Consider the following 16,804-nt stretch of genomic DNA (forward strand, 5'->3'; position numbering starts at 1 on the left):
CTGGCTGGGGACACCAATTGAATGGCTCAGCCACTTTCAGAAAAAAGAAGGGAAGGAAAATCAAAGAATTCCCCAAGTGGCTTCAAAGGTGAAACTCTGGGGAGGTGATTTCTACAAACATAAAGTCTTCAACTTGGACGCTTCAAAAGTTTTTTGAGAAGAAAGAGTCTGGAGTAAGTCCTCAAATAAGACAGAAAGAAGATAACCATTCCAGCAATAAGACTGTGTAGTAGATGAGTGCCAGGAACAGAAATATGGAATGACTTCTTGTCCTTCGGATGTTAGATGCACTCAAGAGAAGATAGAAAGATTTTCCAGAGGCCTGCATAGGGGACATATCCTACCTGGGGTGAGCAGCATAATAGCACAGACCTCCTTTGCACAAATGTTTTACAGCAGGTTTGAAATTTTCAGTGGGGGACCCATGGATGGGCTTCTCGAAAACTGTAAATGTGTTCAGACTAAATATGACATTGTCTGCTCTTGTCCATTTTTCTCCATCAAGGGTTTCTGAACTTTTGTAAGAATTCCAGAAAATGCTGATAAACAATTTCAAAACAGAACAAAGTTTGCTAATAACAATAAAAAAATCTATAATGATTGCAAATATAAAATTAAATCAGGTCTAAATGTATCAAGTGTATCAGTGTATCTACAACCAAACAAAAAGACAGTGTAACTAAGCAAAGTAATTATCCCTTTGTATTTCTTCTTCTCCTTTGTCGTCGTCATGTCATCTTCTTTGGCTTTGTCTCTGTTTCCATCTCCATTTCCTTCTCCTTACCTTTATTGCTTTAAACATTTTCTAGCATATACATAACAGTGTGGCCTAATGTATTGAAAAAAATATTTAATTCAGAAAATTTTAACCAATAACCTAATATTATATATAATGTAGGAAAATACTATGATTCTTCCCATGATTAGTATAGCCTAGAAATCTCCACTCTCTTCCAAAAGAAAATAGTTGTTAAACCACACATATACCAATTTATTATTCTGAGTACAAAAATTGTGATTGAAGCTGCTGTAATATACTCACATGAGAAGGTAGTGCAAACCAAAAAATCTGGATTTCTGGGTTAATAGCTTCCATAAACCTGTTCTCCATCTGTGGACATACTATGTGGCCCAATATTAGCACTGCCCCCTTTTTGCTGACTGGGTTCCCAGGTCTGGAGGCTGCTCATCACTGGATCTCCATCCCCTTCTTTGCAGTCTATATCTCTGTGCTTCTTGGCAATGGCACTCTCCTCTACCTCATCAAGGACGACCACAGCCTCCATGAACCCATGTACTATTTCCTTGCCATGCTGGCAGGTACCGATCTGATGGTGACATTGACTACGATGCCTACTGTAATGGGCGTCTTATGGATGAATCACCGGGAGATGAGCCACACAGCCTGCTTCCTGCAGGCTTACTTCATTCATTCCCTTTCCATTGTGGAATCGGATGTGTTGCTTGCCATGGCCTATGACCGATTCATCGCCATCCGCACTCCTCTGAGGTATAACTCCATTCTTACCAATTCTAGGGTGATGAAGGTAGGACTGGGAGTACTCCTGAGGGGCTTTTTATCCCTCGTGCCCCCAATCATGCCACTCTACTGGTTCCCATATTGCCGTTCCCATGTTCTTTCCCATGCCTTTTGCCTCCACCAAGATGTCATGAAACTTGCCTGTGCTGATATTACATTTAATCGTGTGTACCCAGTCATTCTGGTTGCTTTGACTTTCTTCCTAGATGCTCTCATTATCCTCTTCTCTTATATTTTAATCCTGAAGACAGTTATGGGCATCGCCTCTAGAAAAGAGCGAGCTAAGGCCCTTAACACCTGTGTCTCACATATTAGCTGTGTCCTGGTCTTTTATATTACTGTGATTGGCCTAACTTTCATCCATAGGTTTGGGAAGCATGCACCACATGTGGTCCACATTACCATGAGCTATGTCTACTTTCTCTTTCCTCCATTCATGAACCCCGTTATATATAGTATCAAGACCAAGCAAATTCAGAGAAGTATAATTTACCTACTTTCTGTGCACAGAAGGCCTTGAGCCTTTTTTTCAATATCTTAGGAACTCCAGGATTTCTGGACCTTTTCATAATTGGAAGGGACCTGAGTGTTATACCTACTCTTCCTTTTATCAGAGTGAGATGAGATTTTAATTATTACATAAAGGTACAGGCTAAGTTGAATGAAATGAATATATATATATATATATATATATATATATATTCTATATATCTATATGTCTACATATAGATAGATCTATATATAAAACTTGATCACAGACAAGTCTTTTTGGCTAATTTTCACTTTTTCTCACTGATTTTTAGGGGTTCATTGTGTATTATCCCCTAATGTTTTATTTACATTATGAATATTTTTCCAGTTTTATCTTTCCATATAAATAACTTAAAAGTTTGTGTATAAATAATTCTATAATTTACTTTATCTTTTGAGATATTGGGGCCATAATTCCATAGATCCTCCTGTTTCCAGGTTATTTATATCTTTTCTTAAACTTTGCATAATTTATTTTCATAGATCTTATGATATGAAATATTTGTGTTTGGAGGAGGGTAAGGAATTTAAATCAGTTCTTTTGTGTCTGTTTCTTGAAGTAACAATAACACTGAATCACTTATTTGGTTGATTTTTTAAGGCGCTAGTATAAGACAGAGAATGTTTCATGCAAAAATAATATACTAGCAACAAAACAGACAAAAAACTTTCCCTCTTAAAATTTTTAAACAATTGAAAAAAATTTTTTAAACAATTGGAGAGTCAAAAAATCAAATAAACCCAAATTTAAAATAAACTTTGTGATCAATAGTAAAACAGAAATAAGACACTGCTTTGAGACTGTGGGTCTCAAAAGAGACTACATTCAGGCTTGAGATAAGACTAAGTTTCCCTTAGGGTGCATGGATGGCTCAGTTGGTTAAGCAGCCAACTCTTGATTTTAATTCAGGTCATGATCTTAAGGTCATGAGACTAAGCTCTATGTTCGGCTCCACACTCAGCTTGGAGCCTGCTTCAGATTGTGTTTCTCCCTCTCCCTCTATACTCACCTGCCCCACTCTCTCTGTTTCTTCTTTTCTAAATAAAAATAAATAAAATCTAAAAAATAGACAAAAGCAAGTTTCCAGGGGAAAGTAGCCCATCAGGTGAGATCTGAAAAAAAGGTTAGAAAATGGTGAAAATAGGAGTAAGAATATTCTAGAAAGATGATAGTATATGTGGAGCCTTCTAGTGGGATGTATAATGGAACCATCTGGATAGATGGCATGGCTACTTGAGGAAGAGGATTTCTTTGAGGAGAAGCTAAAGAGAGAAGAGGAAGCCAGATATCAAAGCATCGGTTAGCCATTGTAAGGGTTTGCATACCTATCCAAAGGGCTACTGAAGGAAGTAGCAGGATTTCATTGAGGGTTTCAAGTAATCATGGCAGCATTATATAGGAAATGGATTTGAAGTAGCAAGAAATGAACAGAAGAAACAACAGGAGGATGCTGGAGTAGTTGGAAAAAGAGATAATAGTAGTTCAATTTAAGGAAGTGGAGATGAAAGGTAATGGAAATATATGACACATGTTTATGATCTGGATTTAATAAGATTTACAAATTTTTTAGAAAAGCAGAGGGAAGGAAGGCTTGAGAGAAAGCAAAGATAACCCTAAGTTCTGCTTTATGCTGTTTAAAGAATGGCAATACCAATGGAAAAATAATTTTTGATTTTGAATATGTTTATGAATAAGAAGCATAGTAATACAGTTTTTAAATTCTGAGATTTTGAGAATAAATACAAATGATGAAGTTGTGATTCTATAAAATGACCAAAAGAAGTATGCCAGGATATAGGACTGGGCTTTTTAAAGCTAAAAAAGAAATTAAACAGTCATTCACTAAAATCACGTTTAGTACATGTTTCTTTCTTCCCCATCATTAAGAGTCATAGTAAAAGCAAAGCATGTATAAGAAGAATACACCTAGGGCAGCCCGGGTGGCTCAGCGGTTTAGTGCCACCTTCAGCCCAAGGCCTGATCCTGGAGACCCGGGATCGAGTCCCACACCCGGCTCCCTGCATGGAGCCTGCTTCTCCCTCTGCCTGTGTCTCTGCCTCTCTCTCTCTCTCTCTCTCTCTCTCTGTGTGTGTGTGTGTCTCTCATGAATAGATAAATAAAATCTTTATAAATACATACATACATATATACATACATAAAATAAGCAGTCTAGAAAATACTGCCAGATAGGAGATGATACATAAATTATGATGTGATATAATGGGTTAGAAACAGAAGATCTGATACAGCTTTAAACATGGAGATGTGACAGAATTGAAAGCTGGATTACTTTGGTTTATTTAAGTAACTATATACAGAGTTAAGGCTGTATCTTCACAAATACCCAATCACCAGTTTCTGAGAAGACATACATGTGGTTTTTAAAAGTCTATACTTCATTATTTCTTTCAAATGAACTGGTTGATTGGATCATCCTTTTCAATTTATAAAAATAATTTGAAAGAAAGAAAGAAAGAAAGAAAGAAAGAAAGAAAGAAAGAAGAAAGGAAGGAAGGAAGGAAGGAAGGAAGGAAGGAAGGAAGGAAGGAAGGAAAAAGAAAGAAAGAAAGAAAGAAAGAAAGAAAGAAAGAAAGAAAGGAAGAGAGAGAGAGAAAGAAAGAAAAAGAAAGAAAGAAAGAAAGAAAAAAGAAAGAAAGAAAGAAAGAAAGAAAGAAGAAAGAAAGAAAGAAAGAAAGAAAGAAAGAAAGAAAGAAAGAAAGAAAGAAAGATAGGTCTTCACCAGGTGGAACTTGAGGTGGAACCAAGAGCTTTTGAACTGGGCCAAACCAAAATATTCCAAGGACTCAGCCTGAACCCCTGTAACTTGCTATAGTAAGAGATCTTGCTTAGTGATAGCCTTAGCAACCAAATATGTTTAGCCAAGATTCATTTTCTGCAGCCAACAACAATCAAATTTCTTTATAAACAACACACATAAGCTTTCCTTTTTGTCTCTAAAAATCCTTGACTTTTGTTCCCCTGGACAGACATATATTTGATTTGCTACCCATATCTGTGCTCCCCACATTGCAATTCTGAGACCCTGAATAAATGCTCTGCCTCTTTTCTTGGTGGACACAAGTCATCTCTAAGATCTAAGAGACTTTATACTGCTAAGCACCCGTATATTTGTGTGTGTGTGCACACCTATGCACAATAATGATAAAACTTTTAATATTTTATATTACAACATCTGATCTCAAAACTTTCCTTTTATAACTGTCACAATAAATTTAATGAACTGGAATAAATGTACTGAATTATTTTTTATTGTGGTTTACATGTGAGATATATATATAATGAAAATGCCATCTTACCATTTTTAAGTATACAATTCTGTGAAATTAATTACAATCATAATGTTGGGCAACCAACACCACTATTTCCAATTTTTTTTGTTATTCTAAAAGAAATTTAAAAAATAAAATAAATAAATAAATAAATAAATAAATAAATAAATAAATAAATAAAAGAAATTCATCATCTATTAATTGACAACTCCTCATTCTATCATTCTTCCAGCCCCTGGTAACCTCAAATCTACTTTATGTCTCTATGAATTTGCCTATCCTACATATTTCATGTAAGTGAAATAATATAATTTGTCCTTCTGTGTCTGGCTTATTTTACTCGGCACAAGGTTTTCAAGCTTTATTCATGTGGTGGCATGTATCAGAAATTCATTTCTTTTAGGACTCAGTACTATTCTGTGTATATAGTAATATTGTACATTATGTTTATTCACCTGGTAAGGGACACAGGCTTGTTTCTATCTTTTTTTTTATTGTATTTTTCTGCTGGCAGGCCTACAGGCTTGCATATCTCACCCCAGTGGCATCCTCCCCAAATGCTCCACCAGGGCAGTCCAGGGGCAGCCCAGTCCCCAGACCTGCACACTGAATAGCTCACCACTTGGGAGACCCAGAGGCCCCTTCTCCACCCCCTAGAACAGGGACACCTTCAGATTCTACCATCTCCTTGATGGTGAGGCTCAGGGCAGGCTAGGGGGAGGTGACAGAGGGAGAGGAGAATGGGAAGAGTGAGGGGTGCACATTCTCACCTGACCCCTGGAGCAGTGTCAGAGTCCAACCAGTTAGCAAGCAAGATGGAGGCAAAGTGGGTGGAGTGGTTGGGGGTGCCTGGAGGGGGCAGCAGAGAGGGTGGGGCACAGAGAAGGCCGGGTGTACCCCAGGAGCCCAGTTTCCTTAAGATCAGCTCTGGAGCCAGGAACACCCTGGGGCAGGAGTGAGTAAATAATTTCTATCTTTTGGCTACTGTGGATAATACTGCAATAAATATTGGCCTGTAAGTATCAGTTTGAGTATTTGTTTTTACTTATTTTGAATACATACCTAGGAATGGAATGGCTAAGGTCATATTGTAACTTTAGATGAATTTTGAGAAATTATCAAACTATTTTCCTCAGAACTGGCACCTTTTTATATTCCCACCAGGAATGCACAAGAGCTCTACTTTCTCCACACCCTCACCAATACTTGTTTTCTGTTATTTTAATTATAGCCTCTGTCCTAGTGTGATGTTGTATCCCATTGTGCTTTTGATTTGCTTTTTCCTAATGACTAATCATATTGCACATCTTTTCACAGGCTTATTGACCATTTGTATATTTTTTTTTGAGAAAAATCTACTGAATTATTTTTAAAATAGAATTTCCAGATGTCCTTTTAAATACTCTAGTCTGAGTCTAGAGACCTCTTAAACCCCTAATTTTCATTTCATGTTTTCCTAATAAACCAGAAATCCCTCATAATTTTATAAAATCATTAGTAAATTATTCATGCTCTCCTTTAATTATACCCAAAACTTACCTAAATATATCTCTCCTCCTCCCACTTTGAATATTATACTGTCCAAACTCATCCCTTGACTGAGAAAACTAGACAAGTTTCCTGGAAGGAAGACATTTGTAATTCAGATTATTTAAATAAAATTTTCATTTGACTGGTGATGTTGTGGCAGGGCAAAATAGAAAAAAAAAATACAACCATTCCAGAACTAGAAATATAGGACCTCTTCATTTTATAGGTACATCTTTATGGAGAAAGATTAGAACTGGTGATTTCTTTTTAACAACTATGGACTCTGGCCTCCTCTGTATAAAGCTCTATCTTGAGAAAATAGGAAGATATGGAGAGGAAAAGAATTCAGTCCTTGCAAATACAAGAAATAATTTGGGGAAGAAGTTTTCTGTATGGCTGTGCACTAAAACTTATTTAGCTTTATTTAGTTGTGAAACTTGAATTATTCCTCCACAAATCTCATGAGGGATGCAGGGTGCCCCAGAGTGCAATGCTCAAGCCATTGATGTCAAATATAAACCAAAATCCTAAAATCTGGTTTAACATTACAAGTGTCTTACTAGAAAATTCCACTCCAGATTGCTCCTATCTTGATTTGCTGACCTTAGTTTAGAGGTTCTTATGGCTGAGCAAAGGCTAGCTTTGCAAGTCATAGTTGAAGCCACAGAAGCTGTGGGAAATCTATGGCTCCCTGTGATGGCCAGCAGTTACTGTGATATTGTACCCTACTCTAATAATATAATTAAATTTAAGGATAGGCTGCCTCTTTTAGAGTGTTACATTTGTTTTTTGTTTTGTTTTTTTAAAGATTATTTATTTATTCATGAGACACACACACACACACACAGAGAGAGAGAGAGGGAGAGAGAGAGAGGCAGAGACACAGGCAGAGGGAGAAGCAGGCTCCATGCAGGGAGCCTAACGTGGGACTTGATCCCAGGACTCTAGGATCATGCCCTGAGCTGAATGTGGCGCTAAACCGCTGAGCCACCCGGGCTGCCCTAGAGTGTTACATTTGATGGAAGGAATCCCAGTTAAACTGGTCAAGGCCCTTCAAGTTAAAACTCTTAGTTCCCTCACGTAAGAAAGATCTCAGTCACTTGGCATGGCCTTTCAAGTTAAAAATTATTAATTTACCTATAACTAATGTCTAAGAAGACTGGAAGACTCAAGCTCTAGTGGACCAGCATCATTGGCATGCTTTTTGGGCACACAGTGGGTTGGGATCTGAAGGTATTTGTTGCTGAAGAGGTAAAGGAAGGCTGCTCACTGTTGGACCAGCATGGCTGTTTTCAAGATAGAGGAAGCAGATTGTAGGGAGGTGGATTTATCGGTGAGGTTGTCCCCAAACTCTGAGTAGGAGATTGAGGGCTTAGTTTTGGGTGCTACCATAAGTGCTGAAGAACTTTTTCAGAATGCCTCCGAGAATACAATTCTTTAGCATTATGTTTAGTTGACACAAGTTCTTATTCAGCTGGGGTTCAAATTATCAACTGTTGTATACAAGGAAAATAGACAAGATGTTAGAGACAGGCTTCCCAGACATCATGTCAGCAGCAGGAGCAGTGGTTAGTCACTCTACCTTCCATAACCTTAGTCAGGTCAGACCTACTATGTAACCCCATTTTTCATCATTATCTTCAGTGGAAAGCCTCCTTTACAAATCCTCCACACACTAAATCCTCAACACACTTATACATATCTTTTCAACCTTGTCCCTGGATCATTAGGCCAGTTACCTTGTCCATATGTGAGGCTCAACTCAGTGACTTCAATTATGACTTTTTGTCTATACCTATATGGTGACCTAGTTACAGAAGAAAGAGGAAGAGAGTAAGTTTAATCTGTGACATAGTATCATCTAGGTAGAGTGCTTTATTGAAACTAAAACTTCCTTTCATGAGTATTAGTCCAGCCACCCAGTAGTCTGTGTAGATTACAGAAATAGAGAGTGTATTTACACGTATCATTTTTCAAAGCAGACTTTCAGGCAGGTTGGAAAAATATAAGTTCTATAATGGGTGGTTGAAAATTCTTACCTTAAGTCTCACTGACCAAACAAAGAGCTCTGAAGGAAAAAGACACAGTCTTCTTGATCCTGCCATGTTATGCATTTCTTTCTGTGATGGGGTTGACATAAAAGTTGAAGATACATAAATGATAAAAAATAAAGGAAATGAGATATCATGATTTGACTTACTGGAATAAGGAACCGAATCTAAAACTCTTCATTTTATTTAAAATAAAAGTAAAATCTCTATAATTTGACCACAAAGTCCATTGCCTAATTACATGATTCTGCATGCTTTCACTCGACAAATACTTACTGAGCACTAAATGTGTTCATTTCTCTGGTATGCACTGAAAATGCAAACCCTTAAAAATTTTTGTGAATTTTAGTTTATTATGAATGCAACAAGAATTGAATTGATATCAAAGTTATTAAAAAGCTATATCACCTGGAGCATCTGAGTGTCTCAGTCGACTGGATGTCTGCCTTCAGTTCAGGTCATGATCCTGGGGTCCTGGGATGCTTGAATGGAGTCCTGCATTGGGCTCCTTGCTCAGCGGGGAGCCTGCTTCTGTCTCCTTCTGCCCTTCCCCCTACTCTCTCTCTAAAATAAATAAATAAAATCTAAAAAAAAAAAAAAAAAAAAAAAAAAGCTAAAACTCCTTAACTATAATCCTAAAATCAAAGATTCTGAAGAATTGTGAAATGTATTTACTGGCAAAATCTGACATGACCTAAAATCATAATGTGGTCAAATCTGACCTGAACATATGAGCAGTTATTTACTCTTTCTTTACTGTCTTAATATAAACAAGAGGTACTTTATAGTGTGTTACAAGGTATAACTTGCTGAGGGTGCCCTATATATTATATAGAATACACATTTTTTACTTTTTTAGATCTTGAAGACTGATTCTGAAATGTGTTAAGAGACAGATCTGATAATACCTGCCTTATTTATAAAAGTCTTATGTTGTGTGAGAATATAATTCATGAACAGTTTTAAAAGAGAGGGGACAAATATTGTTCCCCAAATGCCAACATTCAAGAACAAGGGACTGATCCTCTCATTCAGGGACCCATAAAACACTTGAGAGTGACTTAGGTCATGCTTCACATGGCATTAGAGATGCTGCTTCTCTTAAAAATCTTCCATCCAGAGAGGAAATGGAGGGCATTGGGACCAACATCAATGGCCTAGAACTTTCTCAAATTAAAAAAGAAAAGAGGATTATTTATTCCCAAATAGCCTACATAGAAATGAGGTATAATGACTCCCATGGGAGTTGTTTCTTTAACAAATATATATCTCCCCTCACAACTCTGAATACACACTTGAGGATGCAGCAATAATGCTCTCAGTTGGTGCTCAGGTCCCACAAAGGCAAAGCTGTGGCTCAGGTGAGGAAACTCCTGCATTCAAACGCAGCAGGGATGCTTTAAGAATATTTCTTCTACGTGGCTTATACAGTTTTTCTGTAAAGAATGAGAAAGCATTTAATTCTTTCTCTTTCTAAGCATTTTTTACTGTTGTTAATGATATGAAGACTTCAGGAAAGGGGATACCTCATGGAAAGGCAAGCTTGGCCAGGAGAACCATTTATATTCAATGGATGTCAGCTGAGAACTTGAGCTTGGGGTCAGATAACCTCCGTTTGAATCCCTATAGGCTACATACTCATTGTGTGACCTTGGACAAATTATATAATCTCTTGAAGGCTTGATGGTGTCATCTGAAGAATGTAAATAATATATTGTTTTCACTTTCTGACTATATATTTATCTTCCATTTCATCATCATTAAGCATGTACTCCCACCATTCTATTGAGACAGAACATGAAGACTCCTAACTCTGGGAAACGAACTAGGGGTGGTGGAAGGGGAGGAGGGCGGGGGGTGGGGGTGACTGGGTGGCAGGCACTGAGGGGGGCACTTGACGGGATGAGCACTGGGTGTTGTTCTGTAGGTTGGCAAATTGAACACCAATAAAAAATAAATTTATTATAAAAAAAAGGAAACTGTTAAGAGCACCAAAGACCTATTTCCCAGAAACAATGCATATTTTCAATTTTTATCTTACTTGGCAATTCTGTGACATTTTTCACTATTAAACTACAACACTACTTCTATAAAATTTCTTTTCCACTGGCTTTTATAATTATAGATCACCTTTGCGATCCTTTTATATTTCTGCTTATTTCTTTGCCCATTTCATTTGAGATATTTTTTCTATCCTAAAATGGAGATTTTTCTAGGTACACAACTTTCCTCTACATATCTATTTTCCTACATTAATTCATATCTAAGGTAAGATTTAAGCAATCACTTAAAAGCTCTTTCAGATTGTTGTCTCCAGCCCATAGCTTCCCATTATTAATATACAGTAATATATATACTAGTTTATGTATATAAAGGAGCACAAACTCTCAGGTAAGAGGTAAGTGTGAAGAAATTGAAGCAGGAGACACTGATTGTATGGAGTGCTTGCAGATTATCCAGAAATAAAGAGAAGATTTTCCTATTTTGTCAATATGATCCTAATGTGCTGTCTTCTTTCCCTTCTCAAATTTCTTACGTCTTTATAGCTGGTTTCGGGGAGAGTTCCCAAGCCTCTTGTCAGCTGAAGAAACTGAAGATGTATCTGCATGATTCTCCAAAACTATTGAAGACACAGGGTTAGCTGCTTTCAGAGCATCAGCCCAAAGAAGACCCTCAGGTGGGATAAGGGGATAATGAATTCCAGTCACCTCTGTATCCCTGATGGAGCCTGTAGGCTTGCCTGATGGTGATAAGAAATTCCACTGCAGTTACCACTATCACTAATGTCATATTCCACATTAAGAGAGTCTCTAAACTGAGCAGCTCTTCTCTTTGGCATGTTTGGGTTGTGTGGATAGTTCCTGTACTGGCAAATCTTCTATAATTAAATGCCAATGTAGCTGCTACTAGGGAGTATAGATAATGAATAAGATACTCTTCTAAATTAGGTTAATCAAAATATATTAGTAAAAGGAATTCCAAAGTGATTACCACACAGTTTTGGAGCCTAAACCCATTCAAAATCTAAATTTGGACTTTTACATCACTATATAGTTTAAGCAATTTTGAATTTTCTCCTACTTTTTCCCTCTGGTCCTCTTTCTAGGTGACTACAGGTCTAAGGAGGTCATTTGTCTCTATCCTACACAATAAATTGTAGCATTAATCCCTTCTCTATATCTCCATTATTAGAAAGGCAATGTTGGAAGGTTTTAGGAGTACAGCAGGTAGGAATTATAATCTATAATGATATACACATCTCTCCTGTGTAGAGGTAGATAAGTGTTATCAAGGTGAGTCCCACATTGGTTGTAGTTCAGTGGATCAAGTTATACAGCAATAGTATCAGTGTTCACATCAATAAGGTACCCGCCACTTTAGTACCCATGCTGACCTTTCTGTCATTGACAGGGTACTCCAGAAAGGGTTATTGCTTCCACAGTAATTCACCTTTCCTCTATTTATCTCCCTCCACCATTCGCTGCTCAATATTAGAGATGTTGTCATGTGTCAGATTTTAAAACAAAAAACAAAAACAAAAAACTATTGGTGTTTTTATAGGTTTTTGTGAAATGGAGATACTGCAAAGATCACCATCACCTCATTATTCCTTAATTCCTCTTTAGAGGTAGAAATGGTGATGTCTATAAGAGAAAACAATCAATGTTTATTTTTTAAAAAATATTTTATTTATTTGAAAGAGAGATCGAGATAGCAAGAGAGAGCACAAGCAGGGAGGGGAAGAAGAAGCAGACTCTTCCGCTGAACAGGGAAGCATGATGCTGAGCTCAATCCCAGGAACCTGGGTTCATTACCTGAGCTGAAGGCATATACTTAACCCACTGAGCCACCCTGGCTGCCTAAGATAAGACAATGTTTAAAAAGACCCTGAGCAGGACATCTGGGTGGTTCAGTTGGTTAAGCATCTATCTTGATTTTGGCTCAGGTTATGATCTCAGGCTTTTCAGATCAAGCCCCACACTAGGCTCCACACTCAGTGGGGAGTCTGCTAGAGACTCTTTCCCTTTGCCCCTCTCCCCACTTGAACTCTCTCTCTCTCAAAATAAATCTTTAAACAAATTAAATAAAAAGATCCTGGTCACATATTGATTCAATTGAAGTGGGGAGAAATTTGTATTTTTTTTTATGCAGTTCTCTTTAATGATTGTAATCAACTTGTCACAAAATTTCTTGGTCTTATGCAAACAAAGCTAACTTGATTTAATAATTATAGATAAATTATAAAAATATTTCAAAGTTCTCTATAGAAACCCATTCTTAATTTTTCTAGATATAGCTTTCTAGACTCATAAATATCAGAAGGTCTGCATGATTGTCTTCACCAGCACTCTAGTCATTGTCTCTTTCCCTATGGGGGTTCTTCTTACCTACTTCCTAAAACTGATTGTTTAAGGATGCACTGATTATTTCTGATATTGCGTTTGCCTTTCCAATACTTTTGTCTTTTCTTTTCCTTTTAATCTGTGGCTCAGTAGAAGTATTAGGCTTCTGGTTTCTGAAGAGGCCTTTGTTCTAGGACTGTCTTCCTTAAAAATGTTTCCTGTAGAAGTTTCCAATTCTCTTCCTATTTTAAAGTTTGTCCCTGGTGTTATAGGCCTCAGATCCTTTGCAGCACTGAAAATTTCTGAACACCAAGTCTACTGAATAATCCCACCCTCCTAAATTGAGTTTACCACCTGTGCCCACTTGTTCTGACTTCTCTAGACTTCTATGTGAGTCATCTCTTTCACAGTCCCTTTGAGATGGTAATATTGATGACAATATTTCTCAAACATTTCATGACGATAGACTTATTTATACTGATTATTTTCCTCAGTGATTAATCAGTGAAACAAATAGATAGTTGTTGTCAAGAGAGAAAATCTGAACTGGCCCAAATTGGAAAGAAATACCCAAAGGGTTTATATGAAAGATAGTATGAGGGGCAGCCTGGGTGGCTCTGTGGTTTAGTGCCACCTTCAGCCAGGGGCCTGATCCTGGAGACCCAGGATCGAGGCCCATGTCAGGCTCCCTGCATGGAGCCTGCTTCTCCCACTACTTCTCTCTCTCTGTGTCTTTATTTATTTATGAATAAATAAATAAAATCTCTCTCTCTCTGTCTTTATTTATTTATGAATAAATAAATAAAATCTTAAAAAAAAGATAGTATGAGGATGAATGAAAAAGCAAAGGGAACAAAATAGAGCCCAAAGGAATGATTTTAAGGAACTGCGAGTAAGAACTGAGATAGAAAGAATAAAAGTTGTATACTAAATAGTAAATTGTTGAGGGGATCGCTGGGTGGCGCAGCAGTTTGGCGCCTGCCTTTGGCCCAGGGCGCGATCCTGGAGACCCGGGATCGAATCCCACATCGGGCTCCCAGTGCATGGAGCCTGCTTCTCTCTCTGTCTCTCTCTCTCTCTCTCTCTCTCTGTGACTATCATAAATAAATTAAAAAAAAATAAATAAATAGTAAATTGTTGAGATTAATATGTCAGCATTACTGTTATTTCTTATTCTAGACAGAGACCTTGTGAATTAATTAAGACTGAGAAAATCCACAAAAGCTTGTAAGGTTTGACATGAAAAATAGCCGGATGACGTGCTCCAGAAAGATGGACAGAAAGAAACAATACTGATTTTTTAGTGGTCGTAACTCTTCAGAGAGTTCTTCACTTGAAAACCTACCATGTGGTCCAACAACAGTGCTGCTCCCTTCTTGCTAACTGGCTTCCTGGGCTCAGAGGCAATTCACCACTGGATCTCTATTCCCTTCTTTATGATCTACTTCTCCATCCTTTTGGGCAATGGCACACTTTTCTTCCTCATTTGGAACGACTCCAGCCTTCATGAGCCCATGTACTATTTCCTGGCTATGCTGGCAGGTACAGACCTTGTGATGACACTAACTACAATGCCCACAGTCCTGGGTGTCTTATTGCTGGACCAGAGGGAAATTTCCCAGGGTGCCTGTTTCACTCAGTCCTACTTCATTCATACCCTGGCCATTGTGGAATCGGGTGTCTTGCTTGCCATGGCTTATGACCGATTCATCGCCATCCGCACTCCTCTGAGGTATAACTCCATTCTTACCAATTCTAGGGTGATGAAGGTAGGACTGGGCGTACTAATGAGGGGCTTTATGTCCATTGTGCCCCCAATCATGCCACTCTACTGGTTCCCATATTGCCGTTCCCATGTTCTTTCCCATGCCTTTTGCCTCCACCAAGATGTCATGAAACTTGCCTGTGCTGATATTACATTTAATCGTGTGTACCCAGTCATTCTGGTTGCTTTGACTTTCTTCCTAGATGCTCTCATTATCCTCTTCTCTTATATTTTAATCCTGAAGACAGTTATGGGCATCGCCTCTAGAGAAGAGCGAGCTAAGGCCTTTAACACCTGTGTCTCACATATTAGCTGTGTCCTGGTCTTTTATATTACTGTGATTGGCCTAACTTTCATCCATAGGTTTGGGAAGCATGCACCACATGTGGTCCACATCACCATGAGCTATGTCTACTTTCTCTTTCCTCCATTCATGAACCCCATTATATATAGTATGAAGACCAAGCAAATTCAGAGAGGCTTCATTCGCCTATTTTCTCTACACAATAGGGCTTGAGCTTTCATTTCAACAATCTTGAGATTTCTGGGATTTTTTCATTTCCTGTTATTGGAAGAGAAGCTTGGTTTTATACTCAGTGTCTTTTTTCAGAGTTATATGAGACATAAAGCTATACGTTGACTTGTGCCTTGGCATCTTTATATTAGAGCTATTGTTCTCCTTTCTTCATTATTTGTCCATCCACTGAGTGTTCCCTCAGAAGATATCATCCCCAACCACTCTCTTTATCTGACTTCTGGCTGATTGCCTTGTTGTCTTCACTGGCCCTGCCTCCTCTGATAGCTCACTTGTGCCTCTTAGCATCATTATCAGATGCTATCACTACTGAACAGCTGGATGCAAAAGTATTATTGACAGATGGGGCCAGGGAGAAAAAATGCATTGTAATAGGGATAAGCACAGGTTAGTCAGATATATCCATGCAAACAGAGTTTGTGGTCCAAATGAGAGGAAATTTTTCTCTCCTTCATGTTCTCATCAGATTAAAAGAGAGTATTCAGTCCATCAATCATGCCTTAAATGGGACCCTGCATATCTGCTAAAGACTTGGTGGAGGGTTAGGTAACTCAAACTATTGCATCTGAGAGATGAGTGAGGGTGGGTGATCCTAACAGAAGGGAGAAGGAAGTTGGCAAGGCTATGTTTATGAGAGTATATATAAAATCCACATTATTTTATTCTATGTCAATGGGCTTTATTTATGAATAACATATGTAAGAAAGTGTGCCTGTTTACATATAAGTGTTTCAGTATACCCACTACTTTGAGTTGATGGATATCTATCCTATAATATGCCTGGATATCTCTATTTGCTTTCTTAAGTCCCATGATAAATGTGTAGCAGGGTAAATATCTAATACATATCTAAGGAACCATTTAATATTTATCCATTCACCAAAATTCATTGACTGCCTAATCTGTACCAGGTTTTATAGTAAGTACTAGAGAAATAAAGGTGAAAAAATACAATCCTTAATTTAAAGAGCTGTATGGTCTAGTTAGGGAGAAAAATATACAAACACAGAACTGATATAGGTAGAAATGAGCCCTAGGGAAATGCAGTACACTTACCAGGAGACTTTGGGATCATAGAAAAGATCATCAGCTCATACTGCCAGGAGCTGACAAGAGAGAGTTAACTAATATATTAGAAGTGACATTAAAGGAGAAAATGTACCAGACATTCCCTTTCCATGTTTCTTCATGATGTCATCATGATGAAATAGGTGAATG

The 16,804-nt window shown here is 37.8% G+C and overlaps 2 protein-coding genes across 2 annotated transcripts; both read left to right on the forward strand.

Annotated features, from left to right (window-relative positions):
* Positions 1-1,124: 1,124 nt before the first annotated feature.
* LOC129504871 (olfactory receptor 51B2) lies at positions 1,125-2,060 on the forward strand. The gene has a single exon (XM_055317749.1). The coding sequence runs from the start codon at positions 1,125-1,127 to the stop codon at positions 2,058-2,060; it is 936 nt and encodes a 311-aa protein (XP_055173724.1).
* Positions 2,061-14,632: 12,572 nt separating this feature from the next.
* Positions 14,633-15,568, forward strand: LOC129505017 (olfactory receptor 51B4). The gene has a single exon (XM_055317942.1). The coding sequence runs from the start codon at positions 14,633-14,635 to the stop codon at positions 15,566-15,568; it is 936 nt and encodes a 311-aa protein (XP_055173917.1).
* The last annotated feature ends 1,236 nt before the right edge of the window (positions 15,569-16,804 follow it).

Source organism: Nyctereutes procyonoides, unplaced genomic scaffold, assembly GCF_905146905.1.
Source record: "Nyctereutes procyonoides isolate TBG_1078 unplaced genomic scaffold, NYPRO_anot_genome, whole genome shotgun sequence".
Taxonomy (NCBI): Eukaryota; Metazoa; Chordata; class Mammalia; order Carnivora; family Canidae; genus Nyctereutes; species Nyctereutes procyonoides.